The 21,433-nt window shown below is 40.3% G+C and overlaps 3 protein-coding genes across 8 annotated transcripts in view; 2 read left to right on the top strand and 1 right to left on the bottom strand.

Annotated features, from left to right (window-relative positions):
• The window catches only part of LOC129796981 (apoptosis-stimulating of p53 protein 2), a 98,384-nt gene extending 89,993 nt beyond the window's left edge, over nucleotides 1–8,391 (top strand). For all 6 annotated transcript variants that reach the window (XM_055839175.1, XM_055839174.1, XM_055839172.1 and 3 more), the window contains 5 exons: nucleotides 3,629–3,846; nucleotides 3,920–5,715; nucleotides 6,240–6,457; nucleotides 6,529–6,731; nucleotides 6,815–8,391. In XM_055839175.1, coding sequence (XP_055695150.1) covers nucleotides 3,629–3,846; nucleotides 3,920–5,715; nucleotides 6,240–6,457; nucleotides 6,529–6,731; nucleotides 6,815–6,859 — 2,480 coding nt within the window. In that variant the 3' untranslated portion in view covers nucleotides 6,860–8,391. The remainder of the gene's footprint in view (nucleotides 1–3,628; nucleotides 3,847–3,919; nucleotides 5,716–6,239; nucleotides 6,458–6,528; nucleotides 6,732–6,814) is intronic.
• Nucleotides 8,392–8,542: 151 nt separating this feature from the next.
• Nucleotides 8,543–18,207, top strand: LOC129796971 (nuclear factor related to kappa-B-binding protein). The gene is made up of 7 exons (XM_055839147.1): nucleotides 8,543–10,235; nucleotides 10,331–10,906; nucleotides 10,973–11,697; nucleotides 11,767–13,693; nucleotides 13,879–14,570; nucleotides 14,652–15,117; nucleotides 17,346–18,207. Exons 1-7 carry the CDS (start codon nucleotides 9,276–9,278, stop codon nucleotides 17,577–17,579), a joined length of 5,580 nt encoding a protein of 1,859 aa, XP_055695122.1. The 5' UTR covers nucleotides 8,543–9,275; the 3' UTR covers nucleotides 17,580–18,207.
• Nucleotides 18,031–20,813, bottom strand: LOC129797035 (serine protease gd-like). The gene is made up of 3 exons (XM_055839275.1): nucleotides 20,290–20,813; nucleotides 20,069–20,210; nucleotides 18,031–19,114 (listed from the first exon to the last, which is right to left on the bottom strand). Exons 1-3 carry the CDS (start codon nucleotides 20,669–20,671, stop codon nucleotides 18,295–18,297), a joined length of 1,344 nt encoding a protein of 447 aa, XP_055695250.1. The 5' UTR covers nucleotides 20,672–20,813; the 3' UTR covers nucleotides 18,031–18,294.
• Nucleotides 20,814–21,433: the final 620 nt, after the last annotated feature.

A 21,433-nucleotide genomic window follows, 5' to 3' on the forward strand; every position in this document is an offset into this window, starting at 1 on the left:
ATAAATCTGCTGTTTTTATGTAAACAAAAATTAAATTAATTTAACATTCATTACCATTTTTAATTGATAATTTTGTCTTCTAGGGTGTAATGAGAAAGAACATAACTAACGGCTAGACTATTCCACGATATACAAAAGCTACAAACTCCTAAAAAATAGCAAGAAAGTGTCGTATTTTTCTTAGAAATTTAACTTTTTCGATTAAACTTTCAGTATTTTAATCCATGTTTTTCGTAACGAGAAAAGACAACAATTTGTTTTTATGCTGTTTAGTATTTGAGTTCCGTCCGCATGGAGTAATACTATGTAATTTAATTTTTAATTAGATATGCTTATTATTACATTCATGATTCATTATTATTCATTCAAAGGGAAATGAAGACACATCCTTTTAAACAAAGCATACCCAATATATACAATAATGTTTTAATTTAAGATTGTTTCTCTGTTTGGGCAAGTGAAGCTTAAGATTTTGAGAGAAACAAAATTCATTAAAGAATTAGGATCAATTGGATATTTTCTACTGTGAGTTTCGCTTCTTTGATGTAATCGAAAAAGTTTCAAAGTCAATTTAGAAAGCTTTTTTCTCTCATGCCAAAGAATTTTGCTGTGTGAGTTCTTATGGAGACTTTGTTCCTTGGTTGGACTTTCTTTTGAAATGAAGACTATGCACAATTGAGAGGAAGAACTTTTGCCTTTTGTGAGAAATGTGCCAAGGAGGATTTTCCATTTTAAAAACAAACAAGAGTAGAGTAAAAGGAAAAACCCTAAACCATTTTCCACATAAAACTGCAATTTAAAACGTATATAGAGATACTATCTTTTCATATGGAAAATAGAACTTTAAAATAAATTAGCTGTTCTACTGGAATTATTTTTTTTTTAAATTGTGCTGTAGTTTTTCCATCAAGAATTTTCCAACAAGTACCAGAGACAATAAAGCTTTTAATTTCTCAAGATTTTCTTTTGAGGAAAAATAATTAAATTCATTTGTAAACCATAAAGGGAAGCAAATAGTCTACCAAGTTGAGAAAGACTCTGTTTTCTACTAACGACTTTTGATTAAATTATATTTTTTCGTGGAATTTCCATGCACTGAAAATCTGAAACACAATAAAAGTTCCAAATAGAATTTAAAATTCAGGTGTGGCGAGGGGTGGAATAGCTTTATATATAGTGGAAAGTTTTTCTTCCTCCTTGTAATCAAATCCCTTCGTCCAAGAGACATTTTTATTGATTAATTGTCCAACGCACGTGAAAAGGTTGAGAAAAAGCTGGAGGTTTTTCTTTTTTTATAAATTAATTATTTAAAATTTTACAAATTTTATTGAGGCAAACGTATGTGCTTTCGTTGAACTTTTCGTAGAAAAAAAACGAGTAGGTAATACATGTGGTAAAATTGAAAAAAGTTGTACTTGACGGTATAGTCGAATATGAGTGACATTGATTTAAATATTTAATGTAGGTACACGTAGTGTTAAGGCCATATGCATGATATTAAATTTAGAAATCATAAAATGCTAACTTTTATGAATTAAATTTTTGTCTTTCAATAAGTAAAAAATTTCTAAACAAAACGAATGAGTTTTGTCGCATAAATTGTTACGAACTTTCATGGGAAGTTTGCGAATTAGGTTTTTATTTAAGGAACAAATAGATGTATATATACAAGAAGTTCTATTTTTTTTCGTTGACTGAAATAACTTTCTAATACATAATTTAACAAATTTCGTGGATTTGGAGCGTTTGAGAAATAAATAAATAGAAATAAATTATAAATAATCCTCACGGGGTTTTTTTTTAAATAAATAAATCTAAATTGAAAGTTTTAATTTGACTTACAACCAACAAAATTTATTATTAATTTCATTTAATTTACAATAACGTAAAGGAAGTTAAATACCGTATAAAATAAAATTGTTTCAAGCATTAATATTAATAAAATTAATGATTTTAATGTTGGTGTAAATCACTTACATATAAATTAATTAAGAGACTTTTGAGCATATAATTATCCAATTGATTCGTGTAAAAGCTCTCCCATTGCAATCCTTTGTGTAATATGCTTTTATTTTTCACAAATCGTAGTTCTTACCTTTATTGTGCCCTCTATTGATGCACGTGCGGAGAATCGAAGCCGGAAAATTCGTGTTTAACGTGCAAGCAAACCACGAGAAGATATCTTTTATGATGAATTTCGAGCATTATTGAATTTACTTCACTTGGTGGTTTTCCCGCCTTGAAAATTGAAATTCAATTCCACGTGCCATTTCGTGATTTGAATGCTGCAATTCATCCTTCCGATTCATTTTGATGTTCGTTCAAACCCCTTTTCGCACCATTCGCGCTGTGATTTTTGCATCTTTATGTAGTACAGCGATGTGCATGTGATATGGCACTTAATCTCTTCACGTCTTGAAGGCTTTATAGCGACGAAGACATCCCTCAAAAGTGATATGGGGAATATTGAAGGGAAAATTGTCTCAATATGGGTGCGATAATTTCATCCTTTCCCACCCACAACTGTATGATATGCAACACCTTCTCGCACCACCCTCATGTGTATGTGCCCTCAATCCCCTTAACGTTGCGGCTTATGTTGGGTAATCACAAATGTGGCACAACTTGCCACTTAAGTGGATTGAATCGATGAAGTTAAAACACTGCGGCTTTTCTGATTCAGCGTCTATGGCATGTTTTCTATCGACTTTGCAGTTCTCGAGGGCGTTAGAAATTGCAATCATGAAATGTATGTGCACCATTATCAAGGGCATATAAATGTTTCATTTGCCCCTTAATGAGTTTATTTATTCACCAGATTCACGCTAAATCAGGGTTAGTTCTTCCCTCTATTGCACAATCTATCTAACCATTTTCTCTGCTTTCTCCATGTAAAATAATACCTTTCTGGCTCAAAGTAAACCCTATCAAAGTTTTCCATGTTGATAAACTTTCTATATATTCAATGTTTGCAAATTAATTTCTTTGAAATATCAAACTTTCTACAGAGAATTTATTTAATAATAAAAGTTCTTGTAGAAAGTTTTGCAGTGAATTTTGTGCAATTTTTGATTTATATTACATACCCCTTATCACTTTACAATAAAATGATTTACCTTAGAATTCTTAATTCTATTTGTTCCTTCTCAAGGCACAATACTTTGTGCCCTAATAAATAGTGAAGATATAATAAAATTATTATACTCAACGAGGCATCAAGTCACAAATAAATGATAATAAGTAGGCACTATATTAACAGAGAAAAAGAGTAACCCTTACCTACGTCGCACATGAAATGTAAGATTTATTAACTTACCCTAAAAACACTTGGGAGCCATAAAAGGCTGAGGCAGTGCAAGAAGAAAGAGATGAATTCTCGTTAGGGGGCTCAAGAGTTTGGGAAGAGCGACGTGACCACGGGAATTTAATAATTTAATTTATGTATCGTTGAGAGAAATAAGCAACAATGTGGGGTTGATAAGGAGGTCGTAATCCGTGATTAATGATGAGACCGAGGACAATTTTGGTTGACCTTCTTTCCGAGGTTATTGCTCCAATATATTGATTGCTTGGATCATGTGACTGGGGGTGGAAGAAAAATTAAGAAATTTATTTTTATCCATCACAGGCAATGACTTGGATTCCATTAGGGCACTCTTTAGCGAGAAGGAGAAGGAGTTGAGTTTGGCTGTGGCAAAAGTGGAAGCTCTCACGAGGCAACTTGAGGATTTGCGACGAGATCGACGTGGACCACTCAATCTCATACCAGGTGGTGGAAATCCCGGTGGCAATCAACAGCAATCCGCAGCGGCACGTGAACTTGACAAATTACGTCGAGAATTGATGGTGAGTGACAAAATTCTTTTTTTATACTAATTTGCGTGCAACGAATTGCAACTAATTGCCTCCCGTCTTTTAGTATCGCAATCAGTTGTCGCTGCAACAAGATGCACGACTTCATCTGCAACGAGAGGCTCTACAGCAGCGTCAGGCGGAACTACGATCAGTGGACCAGAGGATATTGGAATTACAGAGTCGATTGCAACGCAAGAAGGCATCCAATTTACTCCTACAGACCTCGCAAAACCCATCTCCATCTCCACCCCAGCTGACACCACCGGCAGCCACCACGCAACCACTGCAAAATGGAACAACAGCAACAGTAAGGCCATCGAATAATGTCTACCCATCTCAGAGGATTGTTCCTCGTGCCAACAATGTTGCTGCAGTGGAACCCTACGTGCATACACCTCAGAAGAACAGCATTCCGATCTCGAAGCCAGCCCAGCATCTTATTCACGATCTCACGGCGCTCAAACAACTGAATCAGGCATCGAATCAAGCGAGTATTGTGAACCACGTTGCATATGCGGAAAGTGATGAGAGCAAACTTGCCCGGCAAAAACGACAAATGGCCACAAAGATCAAAGATCCAGATGAAGATCTGACCGTGACGGATTTTGCTGTTAAGAAGAATGATCCCAAATATCAAACGCTACCGTACAATACGAAGTTCGGAACACCCTTTGGAGCCAAAACCCCATCGTCTGCAGCATCGACGGTATCAGCGGCGGTAACATCGACAACGACAACGGTTACGTCGAATGGAAGTCTATCGAAAACGAACGAATGTGATAGCGAGAAAGCGGGAGAAATTGTCAAGACACCAACGTCCAGTACAACCCCAAGTGCGACGCAGAAGACACCGAAGGAGGAAAAGCCAGGACCGAAACCCAAGTCACTCCATCAAATTCCCAGTGGGAATCTTGTTGTGCCACCCCGGAAGCCAATCAGTAGTGTTGCCCCGACAACAATGATCCCCAAAATTGTTGCTCACAATCCCAAAGTACAAATGGTGGCACCCAGTGTCAATCACACGGCAGCACAGCAGAGTGGGATTCCTGTGAGTGTGGCAATGAGTGAAGCGGATAAAGTGCGACCTGCATTGCCACCGAAGCCCAACAAATCACCACCTCAGTCAGACACAGACTCCCCCAATGCCTCAATAGCTGTTGTTTCATCGGCCTCAGTTGCTGCTACAACAACCACTTCTGCCCCGACGATTGTGAGTATGATTAACAAACCCCCGGTAACGGAGCCAGCAAGCAGCAATAGTGACTCCTCATCACCTGTCCTGCCACCTCCAATGGGACTCTCAGACAATCTTCCAATCAAACCGAAACCACTCACAATTAAAAAGCAACCAATCCACGAACAACCCAAACTACGATCAAATACTGGCATTAAACCCATTCAGTATACATCGCGACGCATTGAAATGCCTCCTGCCTTCCTTTTCCCGGAAGTAGCAACAGCTGAGCTAAAGGACAAAAGTGAACCCCCACAGAGCACCCCACCAGTTGCCTCACCGAAATCCTCACCGGAAGAATCAACACAAATGAATGGCTCTCTCGATGAGACGGACAAATCAACAAGCTCCTCAACGGGTGATGACACAGTTACATCATCCGAGAATGAGGGTGTTCAACGGAGAACACGTACAATCTCCACAGGAGAGGGTGGTGGTGGTAAAGCAAAATTAGCTCGAAGAGTTAGCTTTGATCCGCTGGCATTGCTCCTTGATGCCAGTCTTGAGGGTGAACTCGAGCTAGTCCGCAAAACAGCTATGCAAGTCACAAATCCAAGTGCTGCCAATGATGAGGGTATTACAGCACTTCACAATGCAATCTGTGCTGGTCACCTGGAGATTGTAAAGTGAGTAAAAACATCTTTTCTTTTTAAACTAATTATTTTTGTTTAATTTTCATATCTTCCTTTTAAAACTTTTGTAAACTTTTTAAATATTAAATCTAAACCCAAAAAAATGTAGAGAATCAATCAATCTCAACAAGATTACACAGTTTCCGATTGTTTCATCAAATAAAGGTTCAAAATGAATAAACTCCTTTTCTCAGGTGAACTTTTAGGGAACTTTTGAACTTTTACACCAGAAAAAATCGAATATTTAACCAGGCCTAGGCATACGCTCATGCAATAATATAAAACAGCATAAACAAACAACCCTGAAAATTAATCGTTATGCATTTTCTATGGCCAAAGGCTTCATTAATATTTATAATGTAATAATTTATGTATAAAGTGAATTTGCATAATTGTGTTTACCAACAAAATATTAAATTATATGTTAAATTTTGCTCATAAATGCCTCTCAGGACATGATTTGTTGAATATTGTTAGCACATTTCATACCCAAAACTTTGATTCCTTCTTCAATGTAGATTCCTTGTGGAATATGGATGCGATGTGAATGCTCAAGACAGCGATGGATGGACTCCACTCCACTGTGCTGCTAGTTGCAACAATTTAGCCATGGTGAAGTTCCTGGTGGAGTCTGGGGCGTGTCTCTTTGCCGCCACCCTGTCAGACCATGAAACTCCAGCTGAAAAATGCGAAGAAGATGAGGAAGGATTCGATGGTTGTTCTGAATATCTCTACAGTGAGTTTTCTTTTTTTGTTTTCATTATAAAGGAGATTAAATTAATTAAAATATAATTAATTTTTTTTCAGGCATTCAAGAAAAACTTGGAATCCTCAATAGTGGCGAAGTCTACGCAGTCTTTTCATATGATGCTCAACAAGCAGATGAATTGAGCTTCTCAATTAATGATCATCTGACAATTCTGCGAAAGGGTGATGATGCTGAGAGAGAATGGTGGTGGGCAAAGGACAGCACTGGCAAAGAGGGATACGTCCCTCGAAATCTTCTGGGAGTAAGTTTCTTTTACAAATTAAATTAATTTCTTTATGAACTACAAAAGATTTTCTAATTAATTTTCTTTCTCAACTTCTTTAGCTCTATCCCCGAATTTCGACGAGGCACTCACCCAATCTTGAATAGCGTTTAGTGAAATGCTGGAAAAATCTGGACACGGGTGTCCTGACCAAGTGCTACGTGTCCCAGTTTATTTAAGGATTCTAAAGTATTTCAGAATCAACAGCGGCAATTTTTTTTTATTTTTAAAACATGAAAATCTCTAAAAATCAATATTTAGGATTTTGAAAAAGTTGTTTTGTAATTTTTAAAATTTATATATAAAAAAAGATTCTTGTCAAACCTCTATCATCCCAGGAGAACCTTCTTTCCAGGTGAAAGAAACAATTTTATGAGTCCCCTTTGACGAAATAAAAAAAAAAAACACATCAAATTTATATATTGTTGCCTTTTAGTGGGATATCGATTGAATATTAATCTATTTTTTTTTGTTAATTTTAAGTGTAAAACGAACAAAATTTGCAGATATTTAAAGCAAAAAAGAAAATGAGAATGTTTAATGGGAAAAATCGGTGCAAAAAATAGGATGGAATTCTTGATACTTTTGCAAAATTTTCAGCAATGAAGAAAGACAAACTATCGAATAGAAATTGTACATTGAACACATTTTTAGATAGATAAAGAAAAAAATTTATTAAAATATCAGTGTAAATAAAAAAAATAAATTTATCCTCCACACACATTTGGGAAGAATTCTTGAGGAAAACTTTTGAGGAAGACCGTGATGCGGGAGGGGGGAGAAAAGGAATTCCAAGTGAATTTCCGAGCAAACTTTCCTTTTTGAGATGAAATTTTATAGTGCCATTTCAAAATTATTATATATTTACAGACATATATATTATTAACACTTATTTATTTTGATGTTATCCTTTTAAGCCTCAATGATTCTATCTTCCTCTCCATCTCTCTGTTGATAGTTGTGTAGTAAAGTTTTCCTCATAAATTCTTCCCCTTTGATGCCGTCGTCAACATTTCAAAATCTCTCTACTCTCAAGAAATCATATCAAAATAAGCATGTCATTTTGCAATCTTATAATAAAAAAAAAACAAATAATATAAACAAGTATTTTCTAGAACGTAAGAAAAAAAATATTGAAGAGATGTTTAAGAAGAAAAAAATATCATTCTTGTTGTCTTTTAAGGAATTTTATTTAAAAGACGATTTAGAATAGAAAAAAAATGTAAAAGTTCTTTATTCACTCACACTCAGAAAATCACGTTCTTTGACCATTTACAACACACATACACACATATCTTACTTATCTTGTAGCTCCAATTTAATATGCAAGATAATTTTAAGAAGAAAAAATGTGAAAATTTGTGAGATTGCAAAAAAATGTTTAAACACCCACCACCCCCTAACTTATTTGGATAATTTTGATTTTATTTAAATAAAAAAGAAAATGAAAAAGTATTTCAAAAAGGATATTATTAAAGAAGGAAAAAAAAGGAATGAGAATAAAAATTGAAAGAAGACAATAATTGAATTTTATCATCAATTTAGCGAGTTTCAAGGATCAAGAAAAATTTAATAAGTTGTTGTGTAGTTTGGAAATATTAATAAAATATCGACCAAAACTAGAATATTTCTTCTAAAATATTAAAAATGTGTTTTATTTTATTTATTTTTTTTTAATAACTTCATTAAATCTTGGATTATTCGGTTACTTTTAACGGATTTTATCAAAATATTTGATTGTTGAACCAAGTTGCCGCGGTTGCGCCACCTAGTGGCAAAATCAATGACGTGAAAATACGAAGCCAAAACGAACGAGGTACGAATCCATATTTACATATATATACATAAAAGCATTAAATTATTTTGTCGGGAAAACGCGTGAAAAATTGGATAAAAAAGCAAAATTGTGCGTAAAAAGTGTTCTCTGGCATTAGATTAGCTAATACGGATTCCATTTATGGCCACAGAGTGTGCGAATTGCGTGGAAAAGGGCGTGCAAATGGGGGCGTAGGAGATTTCGGAGTGCGACTTGTGCAAAAAAAGTGTTCGTGCGAATTTAATGGAAAATTTTCGCAGAATAATCGTCTCGGAGACAGCAATTGTGTTATCTGAGCGTTCCGCTGGCATTTCCCACAGTATTGGGCTACTGGAGTTGATGGCACATCTATAAATATACCGGATAAATGGGATGTTTGCCTTGGGTGCACGATTGACAGATTGACGAGGATTTGCTTTGATTTCTGGGAAAAACTCACAGAGCTCTCCCGCACCAGTCCCACTCGTTCGTTATATAAGAATATTCTATTGATTTTGTTCTGCTTACCCGTACATCCAGACAATCGCTGCCGTGCAGGGCATTTGCGGGGGTCTCTTCCACCACTCTTGGCAAACTCTTCACACACAGAGAGACCCATCCGGACATAACCTCAAAGATGGTGAGTGACCAAAAAAGGCGCCCGAGGATTTGCCGGAATTGCAGCATTTAAGATTTGCCCACAGGGTGGAATTGGCTATTAGAGCGTAATGTACACCGTACAGAGGGACATGGAAGTGGACACGGGATCGGAGTGTTCGCAAAATACCTCAGAATCCCACAATACGTCCGCAAGTTCCTCAACGAGACGCTCAGAGGAGAGTGCCGAGGATGCGGGTGAGCCCCTTGAGTCAGCAACAATACTCAAACAACGACTGAACCTGCCCAAGGGACTCTGTGAGAGTGAGAGCATCTTCAATGAGTTCTTCTCCGACAAAATGTGGAATACCCTCACGAATGACATGCGAACGTACCTCGTGGACAACTTCTTGCCCAAATTCCCGGGAAATGATGAACATGAGAAGGACATTACGCTCCAGATGATCTTCAATCGGGAACCATTTCGTTTCGGTTCATCGCCCCTTGTGGATTTCCAGCGGAATCTCGAGGAGGGTAACTTCCGGCCCGACATTGTCAACTACCGCAACAGTATTCTCAGATCACAGCGCCGGGAGCAGCGCTACCAGGAGTGCGAACGTATCAGTCGCATTGCCAAGACGACGCTCCTGTCGCGTGAGAAGCTCCTTCGGTTGGCCTACGATTCCCCTCCGGGAGCGTCTCTACGGCCCACCGGGGAAGCTGTGTCCAATGATGTCACCAAATTTGGGGGCACAGCTGCAGCAGTCGTGAGGGCAAAGAAGCGCTATCATCAGGAAATCTCCACAATGGCCAAGGAAATTGGTATCCCCGTTTCGGATGATGAGGATTTCCTCGAAGCTGGACCTTCGGCAACACCCTCTGCGGCACGTAAACAGAAACGTACCCTTAGTTTCAGTTCTGGACCCGTTAGTCCCAGTGCTGAACCTAAAATTGTCAGCACTTTCACCCACCGATTCACCACGGGAGACCACAATCTCCATCAAGGAGCCCCAGCTGGTATTCCAGCACCCTCCGAAGACACCTACAGAGTGATGCTGTATCAGCACAAGAAGAGGAAACTTCGGGAAGTAGTGAGTTGTTCGAAAAACTTTTGTCTTTTCTACAAACTTTATTTTTTCTCTTTAAATTGTTTTGCTAAATTTTTTTTTTTGAATTTTTGTTTCAGGATCATCCGGAATTGGATGTGAGTGAGGTGAAGCTGAAGGATATCTATGCAAGGACACAGCTGTCTGTGGGCTATAGAAGAATTACGCCAAATAGTGGAAAAGTAGCCATTGGTACGAAGAAGAGTGCCCTGGCGAAGTTGAAGCAGGACATTGCAGCTGCTCCCCTTCCGGGAATGCAAATTCAAACGTCCGGGAATGTCACAAAGCCCCCACAGCCAACACCGGCAACACCAACTCTCTACAAATCACCTTCACTCCTGATGACGGTGAAGAGTGAGGAGGAGTTGATTGTGAAGACGGAACCAGAGCTCCTTTATACAACATCCTCACATGAATCAATCGGGAAGCTACCAAATGTTGAGAGGAAGAAGATTATCGTGAAGAAGAGACCAAATAGTGTCAGTCCGGGGATTGGTGGTGTGGCCAAGAAGAAGGTGACAGCTGCCAATGGAAGCATTGTACCCGCAAATGCGATGATGCACGTAAAAGTGGAAGATGAGGAGGAGGATCTTTGTGGTGTGGTTAAGATTGAGGAGGCAAGGATGAGTGAGATGGCATCAGGAAATCATTCTCAGGTATGTTATTGGATAAAAGTAATAATGCTTTGTTTTGGATGCAATAATCAGGAGATTCTCTTGCAGATGTTCGGCAAGGTGAAGCCAGCAACATTGAGTGATCTCGAGGGTATTGACATGATGCACCTCCCTGTGGATCTTGACACCTCAAGTCACATTGATATCCTCAATGACATTGCCGATGAGGCTAATTGCTCGCCGGAACTCATGCAGGAGACCCACGCGTGCTTTCTCTCCCTCATCCGGGATATCTTCTGTGCCACACCTGATCATCGGATGGCAATGGATAATCTGCAGCGGAAGATCGCCACGTGGCTGGGTAATCCAATCACCCCTCTCAATGATTGGTACTCTCTGTGTGACAATTGGCTCAATCAACTACCGTCGGTCATTCACTTCCTCGCTGGGGAGTTTGTGGATCAACCCGAGGACTATGTGCCCTACCTCGAGTACAAAGTCAATTTGGACATTTATCAGTGGATTGGAGCGGGGAGAGATACAGATCAGCACCTCATTCCCCTCTGTGCCTACTGGTTGAGTAGGAAGCACGAAATGGGGACGCGTCCGACACCGCCGAAGCTGGAGAAGACGCGCAGTTCGAGCTTTAGTGATGGCGAAGAGATGAGTGGGGGTGCAATGGCACCGGAAAAGCCCGTGTCTCCGCCACCACCACGCTGCCCAACTGCGTGGACGGTGCAGAAAGCGTCAGATGATGAAATTGAGGAATTCCGTCGGCAGGAGAGGTTGCGTTTTGACAATCCCCACATGGCATTCACGTACAGAATGCACGGGTAGGTGTTCAGAGCTCTAAAACATGCTAAAACTTTCCACTTAATTAAAAAAAAAATCTCAATTTTCAGGTATGAGAGCGTTGTGGGCCCAGTTAAGGGGATCTACACGCAAGTTCCGGGCGTGAGTAAAGCCAGACTGCACAACATGCTGACGAGAGATCGACCAAATTTCGTGACAATCCTCACACTTGTGCGTGACGCAACGGCACGTCTGCCCAATGGCGAGGGTACCCGGGCGGATATTTGTGAATTGCTCAAGAGCAGCCAGTACCTGAATCCCGCGGCCCAGGATAATGTTTTGCAGACAATTGTGAGTGGGGCACTCGATAGGATGCACACGGAGCACGATCCGTGCGTGCGATTCGATTCGAAGCGTAAAATATGGATTTACCTGCATCGTGATCGGTCGGAGGATGAATTTGATCGGTTGCACCAGCAGCAGCAGGGAATGTCGAAGCCAAAGAAGGTCCCAAGTAGGAGTAAGCTGAAACCCACCACGGGGAGGGTTATTTCCGGCAAGAGTCCACCCAGCAATAGTCATGTGAATGTGCTGAAGAGTGTCTCACCGGGTGGTGTACAGACGTCGGTTGTTGTGACAGCTGGGAAGATTATTAGATCACCGCAAAAGATGCCAGGACTACCGCAGGTGGTGGCAAAGGCACAGCAACTTCCAGCTTTGAGTACAATTCAATCGAATGCGGTGAATCAATTACCCGTAGCATCGGGTATGCCGCCGCTCTTGAACAAAATCTCCCCGCATCGTTCTGTTGTGAAGGCAGAACTTGTGCCCATTAAGGGTATTCCTCCCCTGACCACGGATAAAAACCAAATAGAGCACATTGATGTCGAAGCGAGCCTCGAGGCACACACGACACCCGTTCTCATTAATAAATCATCCCTCCAGAGTGTTCCGGGACTCGTGCAGAAGACCCCCATTGGTGCCCCATCGCCAACAACATCCGTCAAAGTGTCCACATCGAGTGGCATTCAAACGGTGCATGTTTCAGTGGCAACCACAACGCATGGGAATGTTTCGCGCCCACTGACGTCCCTCCTGGCCAATTCAGCTGCTCAGTCTGTGCTGATGAATCAGCAGAATCGCGCCCAGAGCCCCAATGTGGTGGGAAGAATTAAGAAGGCAGCAATTCCTCCGGGAAAACAACCAATTCTCATTCAGAATCCCAACAAGGCTCCACCGCTTCTCACCCAAACCTCCAGCAGTGGTCAGAGCTACATAATCCCCTTCAATCTCGCCAACACCAGTGGGGAACCAACTCTCGCGAAGGTTATCAGTTCCCTCCCGGCTACCACAGTGGCGGGGATGAATCCGAAATTGGTGAAAACATCAATTCCGCCAGCACTGACGAGCACTCTGGGCGATAAGGCGGCAAGTTCATCGTTGCTGGGGAAGAATGCGATTCGCGTGGGGAATACAATGGCGACCAAGAGTCTCATAAATCCGGCTGTGATCTCATTGCATCAGCAGAAGGTACCGACAGCGGTGTCAACGGTAACGAAGGCATCGACGCTGCAAAAGGGAGGTGCTCTGAGTGTGGTGAGTGGTATTGTGTCGTCATCACCAACGGGTATTGTAAAGGGGCAACAGCAGCAACTGACACCAACGCAGCAGAAGCAAATCCTGCAGAATATCATTGCACAGCAGCAGCAACAGAAACGTCTCGTTCAGAATGCCGTTGTTGTGTCCGGCAGTGGGCAGGCGACGCAGCAGCAACTGAAATCCATCATTGTGGCCGCCAATCAGGCTCAGGGGGCAACGGGGAGTATCGTGAAGATTGTCACGAGTACAGTTCCCGTGACAACGGGTACAAATACCGTCAGTATGCCCGGTGGGAGTCTCATAAATCCCCAAATAATTCAAATTCAGCAAACAAGTGGTGGGCAAAATGGTTCAAAGATGCAGACAATGTCTACGGCAAATCTGACACCGCAGCAGCAGCAGAATCTCTTCAATACCCTCCGGCAGCAGCAGCTAAAGGTGAGCATTGACATTCATTATAAATTTTCTCTGCGTGCTTGAGACATTTTTGGCCATGTTCCAAAAATTCCCGGGAATTTCGATGTTTTACAGAGTTTCCGAAGATTTGTGTATCTTTCAACCGCCAAATAGGCTTGTTCAGCAAAACATCGTTCTATTTAATGTTTTTTCTCCATTTATTTTAGGGTCAGAATCTGCAGGCAAATCAACCAGCTGGAAGGCAACAATCTCTCATTATAAAACAACATCCAATGCTGCAGATTCAACAGAAGGGTCAAGTAGCAACTTCCCAGGCATCCCAATCAAGTGTTGTGGATAAAGTAACGTCTGTTGTGACAACAGCCACAACGACAATTGTTTCATCCGCCGTGACACAGACAATGGCAAGGAAACCCACAACAGTTGCCACTGTACGCCCGGCAACAACTGTCACGAGCCCCCTGAAGGTGCTAACAAACCAAAGTGGTCAACTTATATCGCTGGAAAGTCTACTGCAGAAGCAGGGCATTGGAACACCCATCAGGGTAGCTGGTGCCAAGGCGGGTCAGACGAATCTCATTCAATTGGCCGGTGCGCCTGGATCGCATATTACACAGTACGCCGTGGTATCACCGGCAAGGAATATAATTTCCGTTGCAACGCCCCAGCGTGTTGTGGCGTCTGCGGTGACGACAACAGCTGCCACGGCACGTATGAAAGTTGCCACCGCAACGGCAGTTAGTGCTGGGGAGAGTGGACAACCGAAGCTACTCACGCAGAAAGTCACAGCAGCACCCACGGGGGTAACAAAAGCCGTTGCACCATCCCAAGCGATGGTTAATGCCAAACTTTTGGGTGTGCAGAACATTGCAGCGGGAAAGATGAAACCAGGAATCAGGTAAGAAGAGAACAATCTCTCTTTATAAAGGGAAAAGTTTTGATTTTTTTCTATGTTTGTGATGGTTGATTTTTTTTCAAGGATGGTGAATGCATCGAACCTGAATATTGCTCACATCGGAGGGAAACCGGTGATAATTGCAAGTAAATCCGCAACACCTGGACAAAGTGGGCAGACACAGGGGGTGATTCTGCAGAGTACAGCCGGGACAAATGGTGCCAATCTCGTGATCGGTGGGCAGACACTCAAAGTACAGAGTAACAGCTTAAATCTCATCAGTCCAACCAGTTCGAATGCACAGACCGTCATGATTGGGAATCAACTGGTGAAGGTGCAGCAGCCACAGCAAATTTCCGGGGAGGCTTCTACGACGAATAGTATCACTGCTACGGGATCCCCCGTGGCAGCTGCATCCGGGAGCCAGGCGGCAAAAATTATTGCTTCATCGAGTCAAGCATCCCCACAGACTGCCGTGAAGGTACAAGCCGCACAGGTTGAGCCGCAGCAGCAACAATCACAGATGATTCTTGGTGCGCAGGTGAAGAAGGTGAGTTGAAATGGGTTAAGAAGTAATCCTTGATAAATTAGTCGTGCATCTGATATGATTTTCTAAATTTTGACATTTAAATTTCTTTTTATTAGATTTAAATTTCATTTTTCTAGTGTGTGACATTTCTTTTTTTTTTATTTAACGTTTTGCATTTCTTTCTTAAACATTTGACGTTAATTTTAACGTTATTTTTTCTACTTGACATTGATGTTCATGCATCAGCCTCGATTGAAAATTCTTTCTGATCAGAATTGGGGCTGTTTCTTTACTGTTTTCATGACAGCATCCTTTCCGGGAGTGACGTTAGTTGCGGTCACGTGATCTACCTCTCCTATTTTTCTTGTATCTTCCCTCCCACGATCGGGAACGATCACGCTCTTTGCTTCGGCTTCGATTGCGATGATCTCTACGTCGCTCTCTTGTGCGATAATCTCTTCCTCCATAGCGATCTCTTGAGGAGCAATTACACCTTTCTAGTCTATTCAACGCTTGTATGATGTCAGGGATTGTTTGGTAGTTTGCACACCTCAGTATTTGCCTCTCCACGTGTCCTGGCACACCCTGGATGATGAATTGAATCATTAATCTTGTGGTGAGGCCGATCTTATTGCCCAGGGCGAATTTGTTTATGACGTAGGTCTCCACGGACTCGTCCTTTTTCCATTGAGCTTCCATCTTCCGAAGTATATTCAGCTCATCCACCTCATTGTCCCTGTCCGGATTAAATTCTGGGATCATGGACACCACCTTCTTTTCTTCACCCGAGGCTCCATGATCATTTGTCCGCGTGGAAGTCAACCTGCTCCGGCATTGACGCTTGAGATATTCATCCATTTCTGAAAGAAAAAATTATTAATTCCTCAATTTTTCATCAGGATTTCACTCCATGGGTGCTTACCTCACGATTAGCAACAAATTTTGTTGGCAACTTTCTATTTTCATTCACTTTTTCTCAGTTTTTTTGACAAAGGAATTTGTCGTACACTTTTTTTTCCAAACACGGAAAAAAAAAGTTGTACGGTACAGTTATTGACAAATTTCTGAGCCAGAAATTCTTATATGTCTCTACCACGTATAATTTGTATGTGAGCCACTTAGAGCTCTATTCTCGGCCAAAAAAGAATTTTAACTTCCTCACAAATTTTGTCATTTTTCACATGAACTTAGCACTCAGGAGAACCTTCAGTAACTCCTAGGAGAGCAATCTGGTTGAAAATGTCCAGGAAAATGTTAAAAAATTCCGCGAGAAGGTCATTCACGAATTTTCGCGAATTTGAGAAACAATGGGAATGAATCCACGGAAGGAACCACCATGAACAGAACATGCACAATACTCACATAAACATGGTCATTTTCATAAATCATCGGGAAAACTGTGAGATTTTCCGACAAATCATGAGATGTTACTGTGTAAATGGGTCCACAGGAAAATTGCACTTCTTCAGTGAAAGTCAAAAACACCATCCCATAACCTAATTTTTGAATGTTTTGATTTTTCTCTAAAATTTCTGCGCTAGAAATTTCAAATGTCTGGGAGAGACATAATTCATTTCTACCCTGGACATTATTATATTCTAACGCCAAATAGCTGGGAGAAATATTTTTTGTGTCTACCTTGGCTATTTATTTTTTTCCGTGAAATGACGCGACAAGTTTTCTGTCGTGGCGAAATCCCGAATGAGTGTACTTACCGCCCTTCGGCGATCATCGTTTTCTATCGTCGCTATCCTCACCATTAACACTTGGAGGACCAAAACTTCTAACCTCAAACTTTCCTCTCAATTTTCTATCAAAAAGAAAACGTTTTTCTAAGTTTTCTTTCGACAAACTTGAAGTGATTGAAGTCGCCTACACATAGATGTAGAATTTATCACAATAAGTTAAATATACTTTATTCTGTAATGATTTAAAAAAGTCAAATTGGCAGCGATCGTCAGTTTTGTCCTCCAAGTGTTAATACAGGAATAATAGAAGTTTCTTTTCTAACTTTTGACATTTCTTTTTTAACGTTTGACACTTTTTGTCTAACGTTTGAGGTTTCTTTACTAAGGTTTGAAGTTTTTTCATTTTCGTTTAACGTTTCATTTTTAAATTTATGGATTTAAAAAAAAAAGAATAATCTAGCTAGAAGTTTAAGAGTGCTTAGATAATTCCTCAAACACTCCCCTGACTGCGCTACTGGTACATGAGCTGCTTCTCATAAATTTCTCTACTTTTCTGTGTAGGCTAATGTGGTGAAAGGACCCAGTGGAGGAGCTCCTGGGCAACAGAGGGTAGTCCTTGCGCTACAGAGTGGTGGACAAATCCTCCTACCGCCGGGTTTTCAGGGAGGATCAATCAATTTGAAAACTCTCCAAGGACTCAAGATGATCTCAATCCCGCAACAGCAGCAGCAACAGCAACCGCAACAGCCGCAGCAATCACCTCAAGCAACACAGGCCAAAGGGAAGAGTGGATAGGAAATGACGTAGACGGAGAGATCCGAGGATGTTTGTAATATTGTGTGGTGAAGTGTGTGACAAAGTGAGTGTTCTCAAATGATCTCTTTTTTTCCCTATGAATTGTTTCTGTTCTTAACTTTTATTTTTAAAATCGTACCCCTTGACCCTAATGAAAAACTTCCGTTTTCCCCCCATCGTGTATCCCTCGTAAATGCATTTCCAACAAAAGAAAAAAACAAGGAGAATTTATTCTTTTCCTCCTTTTATCTACTTACCAACAGAAAAAACAACAACAACAAAAAGATGAAAAAGAACAAAAAAGAACCCAAATAGTGACTCAAATATTTGTAAATATTTCCTTTTTTATATATATAGGTCGTGTATAAAAGTGAGAGTAAAACAAAAAGAGTTTTAAAATAGCACCCTAAACACACAAGAAGGTTTAAATGAAAAGAAGATTAAAGAAAACTGAAGGACACACATTTTTATTTCCTAAATTAATTTATAAATTAATTTAACCTAAATACGATCAACATAATAGAATTTTTAAGAGGAATGAAAAAAAGTTGAAGGACTTTCGCGGAATGTGTGAGAGACGAAACACATCCAAAACCAGTGAATAAAATTTAGGAAATGAGATGAAAAATGAGTTTTTTTTCTCTTGATTTATTCTTTTTTTTTTTAAAGTTATTAATGCCTTTTCAGTCATATTGGGGAAGGCATTTTGTATGCGTTATTCCACTAAGAATGTTTCAATCCAAACGACAAAACTCACAACGTCCGTAAAGACAACGTACTCCTTGAGATCACATAGATTGGATTGTCTGTCTGTGAGGGATGTTGACACAACACCTCTGAGGGTCCATCGTCCCTCCCGTTCAAACATGAGTCCTCCGCCGGAATCCCCATTGCATGGGCCGTCTGTCCCATTGCGCCATCCTGCACAGAAAGTCACTTCGGATGTGATCTTTGTGAAGGCATCGTGCGAACGGAGGCATGTTTCGTCGGAAACCACGGGGATCTCTGCCTTCTTCGGGAGTTCCGTAAAGAAATTCCCATGCTCATCACGACCCCATCCAGCTGTCACACCGTTCAGTCCCACAAGGCTATCCTTACTCTCAGATCCCTTCCACAGGCAAGCTGGACGGATGAAGGTTGTGAAGCGCACTACCTCCGCTAGAACCACCACAGCAATGTCCGAATCGATCGTGTTGCGTTTCCGATAGTTCTTGTGAATGTTTATGCTGTGCGGGTAGACAATCTGCGTGCCCTGATCGTGGGGGCGCTTAAGATTGTGCTGACCAAGAATGAGGAGGACATCCTCAGTGGGTAATTGTCGGTTGTAGCGATCGAAGAAGCAATGAGCAGCCGTTATGACGACTTTGTTGGAAATAAGCGTAGCTCCGCATTGAAAGCCCAAACGTGGGCCAGTGTAGGAGAAGATTGATACAAGCCACGGCCAGCTGCCTCTTGTAATGGTCTGCCCATGGAGTACGAGAGATTGGAAGATGTTCGCATAATCAATTGTACCGCATTCCACATCATCGACTACCCTGTGAATTACATTAAATTGTTTTGTAGGCATTACTTTTTTTTAATTCAGGATAATTGCCAAAAATCATTTTTTATAGAAATCTTTTTTTTTTATTTTATAAAAGATTAAAAACCATTTTTAAAATTTAAAAAACTTCAAAATCGAAATTTATAAAAATTGAGACAGCTTTAACTTTTTACTGTTGATGCATTGAATTTAGCTAGTTTTTAACGATTTTTTAATGCAATTGAGGCATTTGAAGTATTTTTTCCTTACGGTATTTGGTATCTTTTGTAATATTTGACATTTAATCTAGCTTTCTTTTCTAACGTTTGACGCTTCTTTTCTGCATTTGTCAATTCTTTTCTTACGTTTTCTAACATTTCGCGATTAAAGAAAATCGAAAATTTTCTTTAAAAATTTTAAAGGCTAAAGTCACGCCCACATTTTATTAAAGTTTTCTACCAATCGAGTAATGATGCATAAGCTGCTGTACAAATCAACCCTTTGATATTTAGAGAAAAAAAAAAGTTATTAAATTGACTTCGCTATATTAATTGAAAAATTTACGAAGACATTAAAAAATTACTTTTGGTATAAATAAAGATTTTAGGAATTTTGACGAAATCTCCAACATAACTTATAAACTATTTATGATAAGTAGGATAAAAGTAGAAAGACCTGAAATAATGCCTTCACAGAATTCTTTAACCAAGCCAACCCAACCTGTCTGGAGACTTTACCCAAAATTAGTAGGTACCCTAATACCTAGTACCTAATCTATAAGTAAATCCAATTTTGAATCAAATGCTTTCTTTCCCAAAACGTCGCTGGAAAGCTAAAAAAAAGCTGTCCCCTGAATTTTTCTTAATGCTACAATCTAATGAGAGATAATCAAGAAAATTAATTTAAATGATTAATTCCTTTTTCAGAATACTTTTGATTTTTTTAAAGTTTAATAAAATATTCTTACGGAAATCTCTGATCAAGAGCTGTTGTTGGTTTTGGGGTGTGTATTGCAACAATTTTTGCACTGGATGTCTGATACTTTGTAAAATGATTGTATTCCATGAAGACCTTTATCTTAACGGGTTTAGAGCTGTTGTATGCATTTTCTGCACAAAAAGATAAAAGAGAATTCACTTTGGAGATCACAACAGGTAGCATAAGGCATCATAAACTTTAAGCACTGACCTTTAGTCGCACATATGTAATCACCATTAAGTATAAGAGCTGTGATGTCTGGCAGGGGATCTTGAATTGGGAATTTTATTTCAAAATTAATATTCCATCGAGTTTTGTCTTCTGTTGAGCGGAGTTTGTGGAAGTGAAGCATCCTTATGGAACCGAGAAAGGTGGTATTTTCTTCTAGTTCAACAGTAGCCAAATTAACTGCAATTGTGATGTTGTGTAGATATTGGGACCATGTTGTCCAAGCAAAACCAAATCCCATCCATCCCACTGTTGAGTCTACGTAGATATTTTCAACTGTTCCCGGACATATGGGACTACTGAAGTGGAGGACAGCAAAACAGGACACCGCGAGGGAGATTACGAGGTACGGCAGAGGATTCATTCACACGGAAATATTTTTAACGAAAGGAACTTTAACAAAAAATGAAGAAGATGAATGCTTTGGCAGGGAATGAAAGGATCAGTGCACCGGATGAGAAGGAGTGCAAAATGCAACTGATTGTCTCCTCGCCAAAGAGGAATGCACTTTGTGGCTGCATCCACTGTGCGGAGAGCAACCAGATCCCCCCGTGACTTGTTTCGAGGTCAACGTGCCATTCATGCGCGTCATATCAGAGATTTTTCATGATGTCATGGGAAATATCTTGCGAAACTATCCAACGTACTTTCCCGAATAACCAGCGACGGAGATCATCTTGTGCTGCACGAAGAAAACGTGTTCAGCAAATAAACTGGCTTCCCCCAAACAAGCTGTCCTTCAACCTGAAATTCTCTTGCGAGTCTACCGTCTCGATCAGTCGTATGTTCGTGCTTCAACATTCAACAGTCATCTTTTTGTGTTACCTGGCAGTGATATTTAGTCTTTGAACACATTAAAGTTTCAATTAGTAAATTTTGCTTGAAAATTTGGATTTTTGGAAATAAATATGCAGAAAATTATTTTTGTCATCGTCCTCCTTGCGATCACGACGAATGCAGAAGAGAAGACTGCTGATAGCCCCCTGCCACAACTACCTCCAGAAATTAGTCAATTGGGAGCTTCAGCTACCGGGAAAGCTCCCTGCCGAATTGTCGACAAGATCATTCCACACGGTGAAGAGTGGACACATCCCGAAAAGTGCGTAAACTTCTTCTGCTACGACGG

This window comes from Lutzomyia longipalpis, chromosome 1 (assembly GCF_024334085.1).
Source record: "Lutzomyia longipalpis isolate SR_M1_2022 chromosome 1, ASM2433408v1".
Classification (NCBI taxonomy): domain Eukaryota; kingdom Metazoa; phylum Arthropoda; class Insecta; order Diptera; family Psychodidae; genus Lutzomyia; species Lutzomyia longipalpis.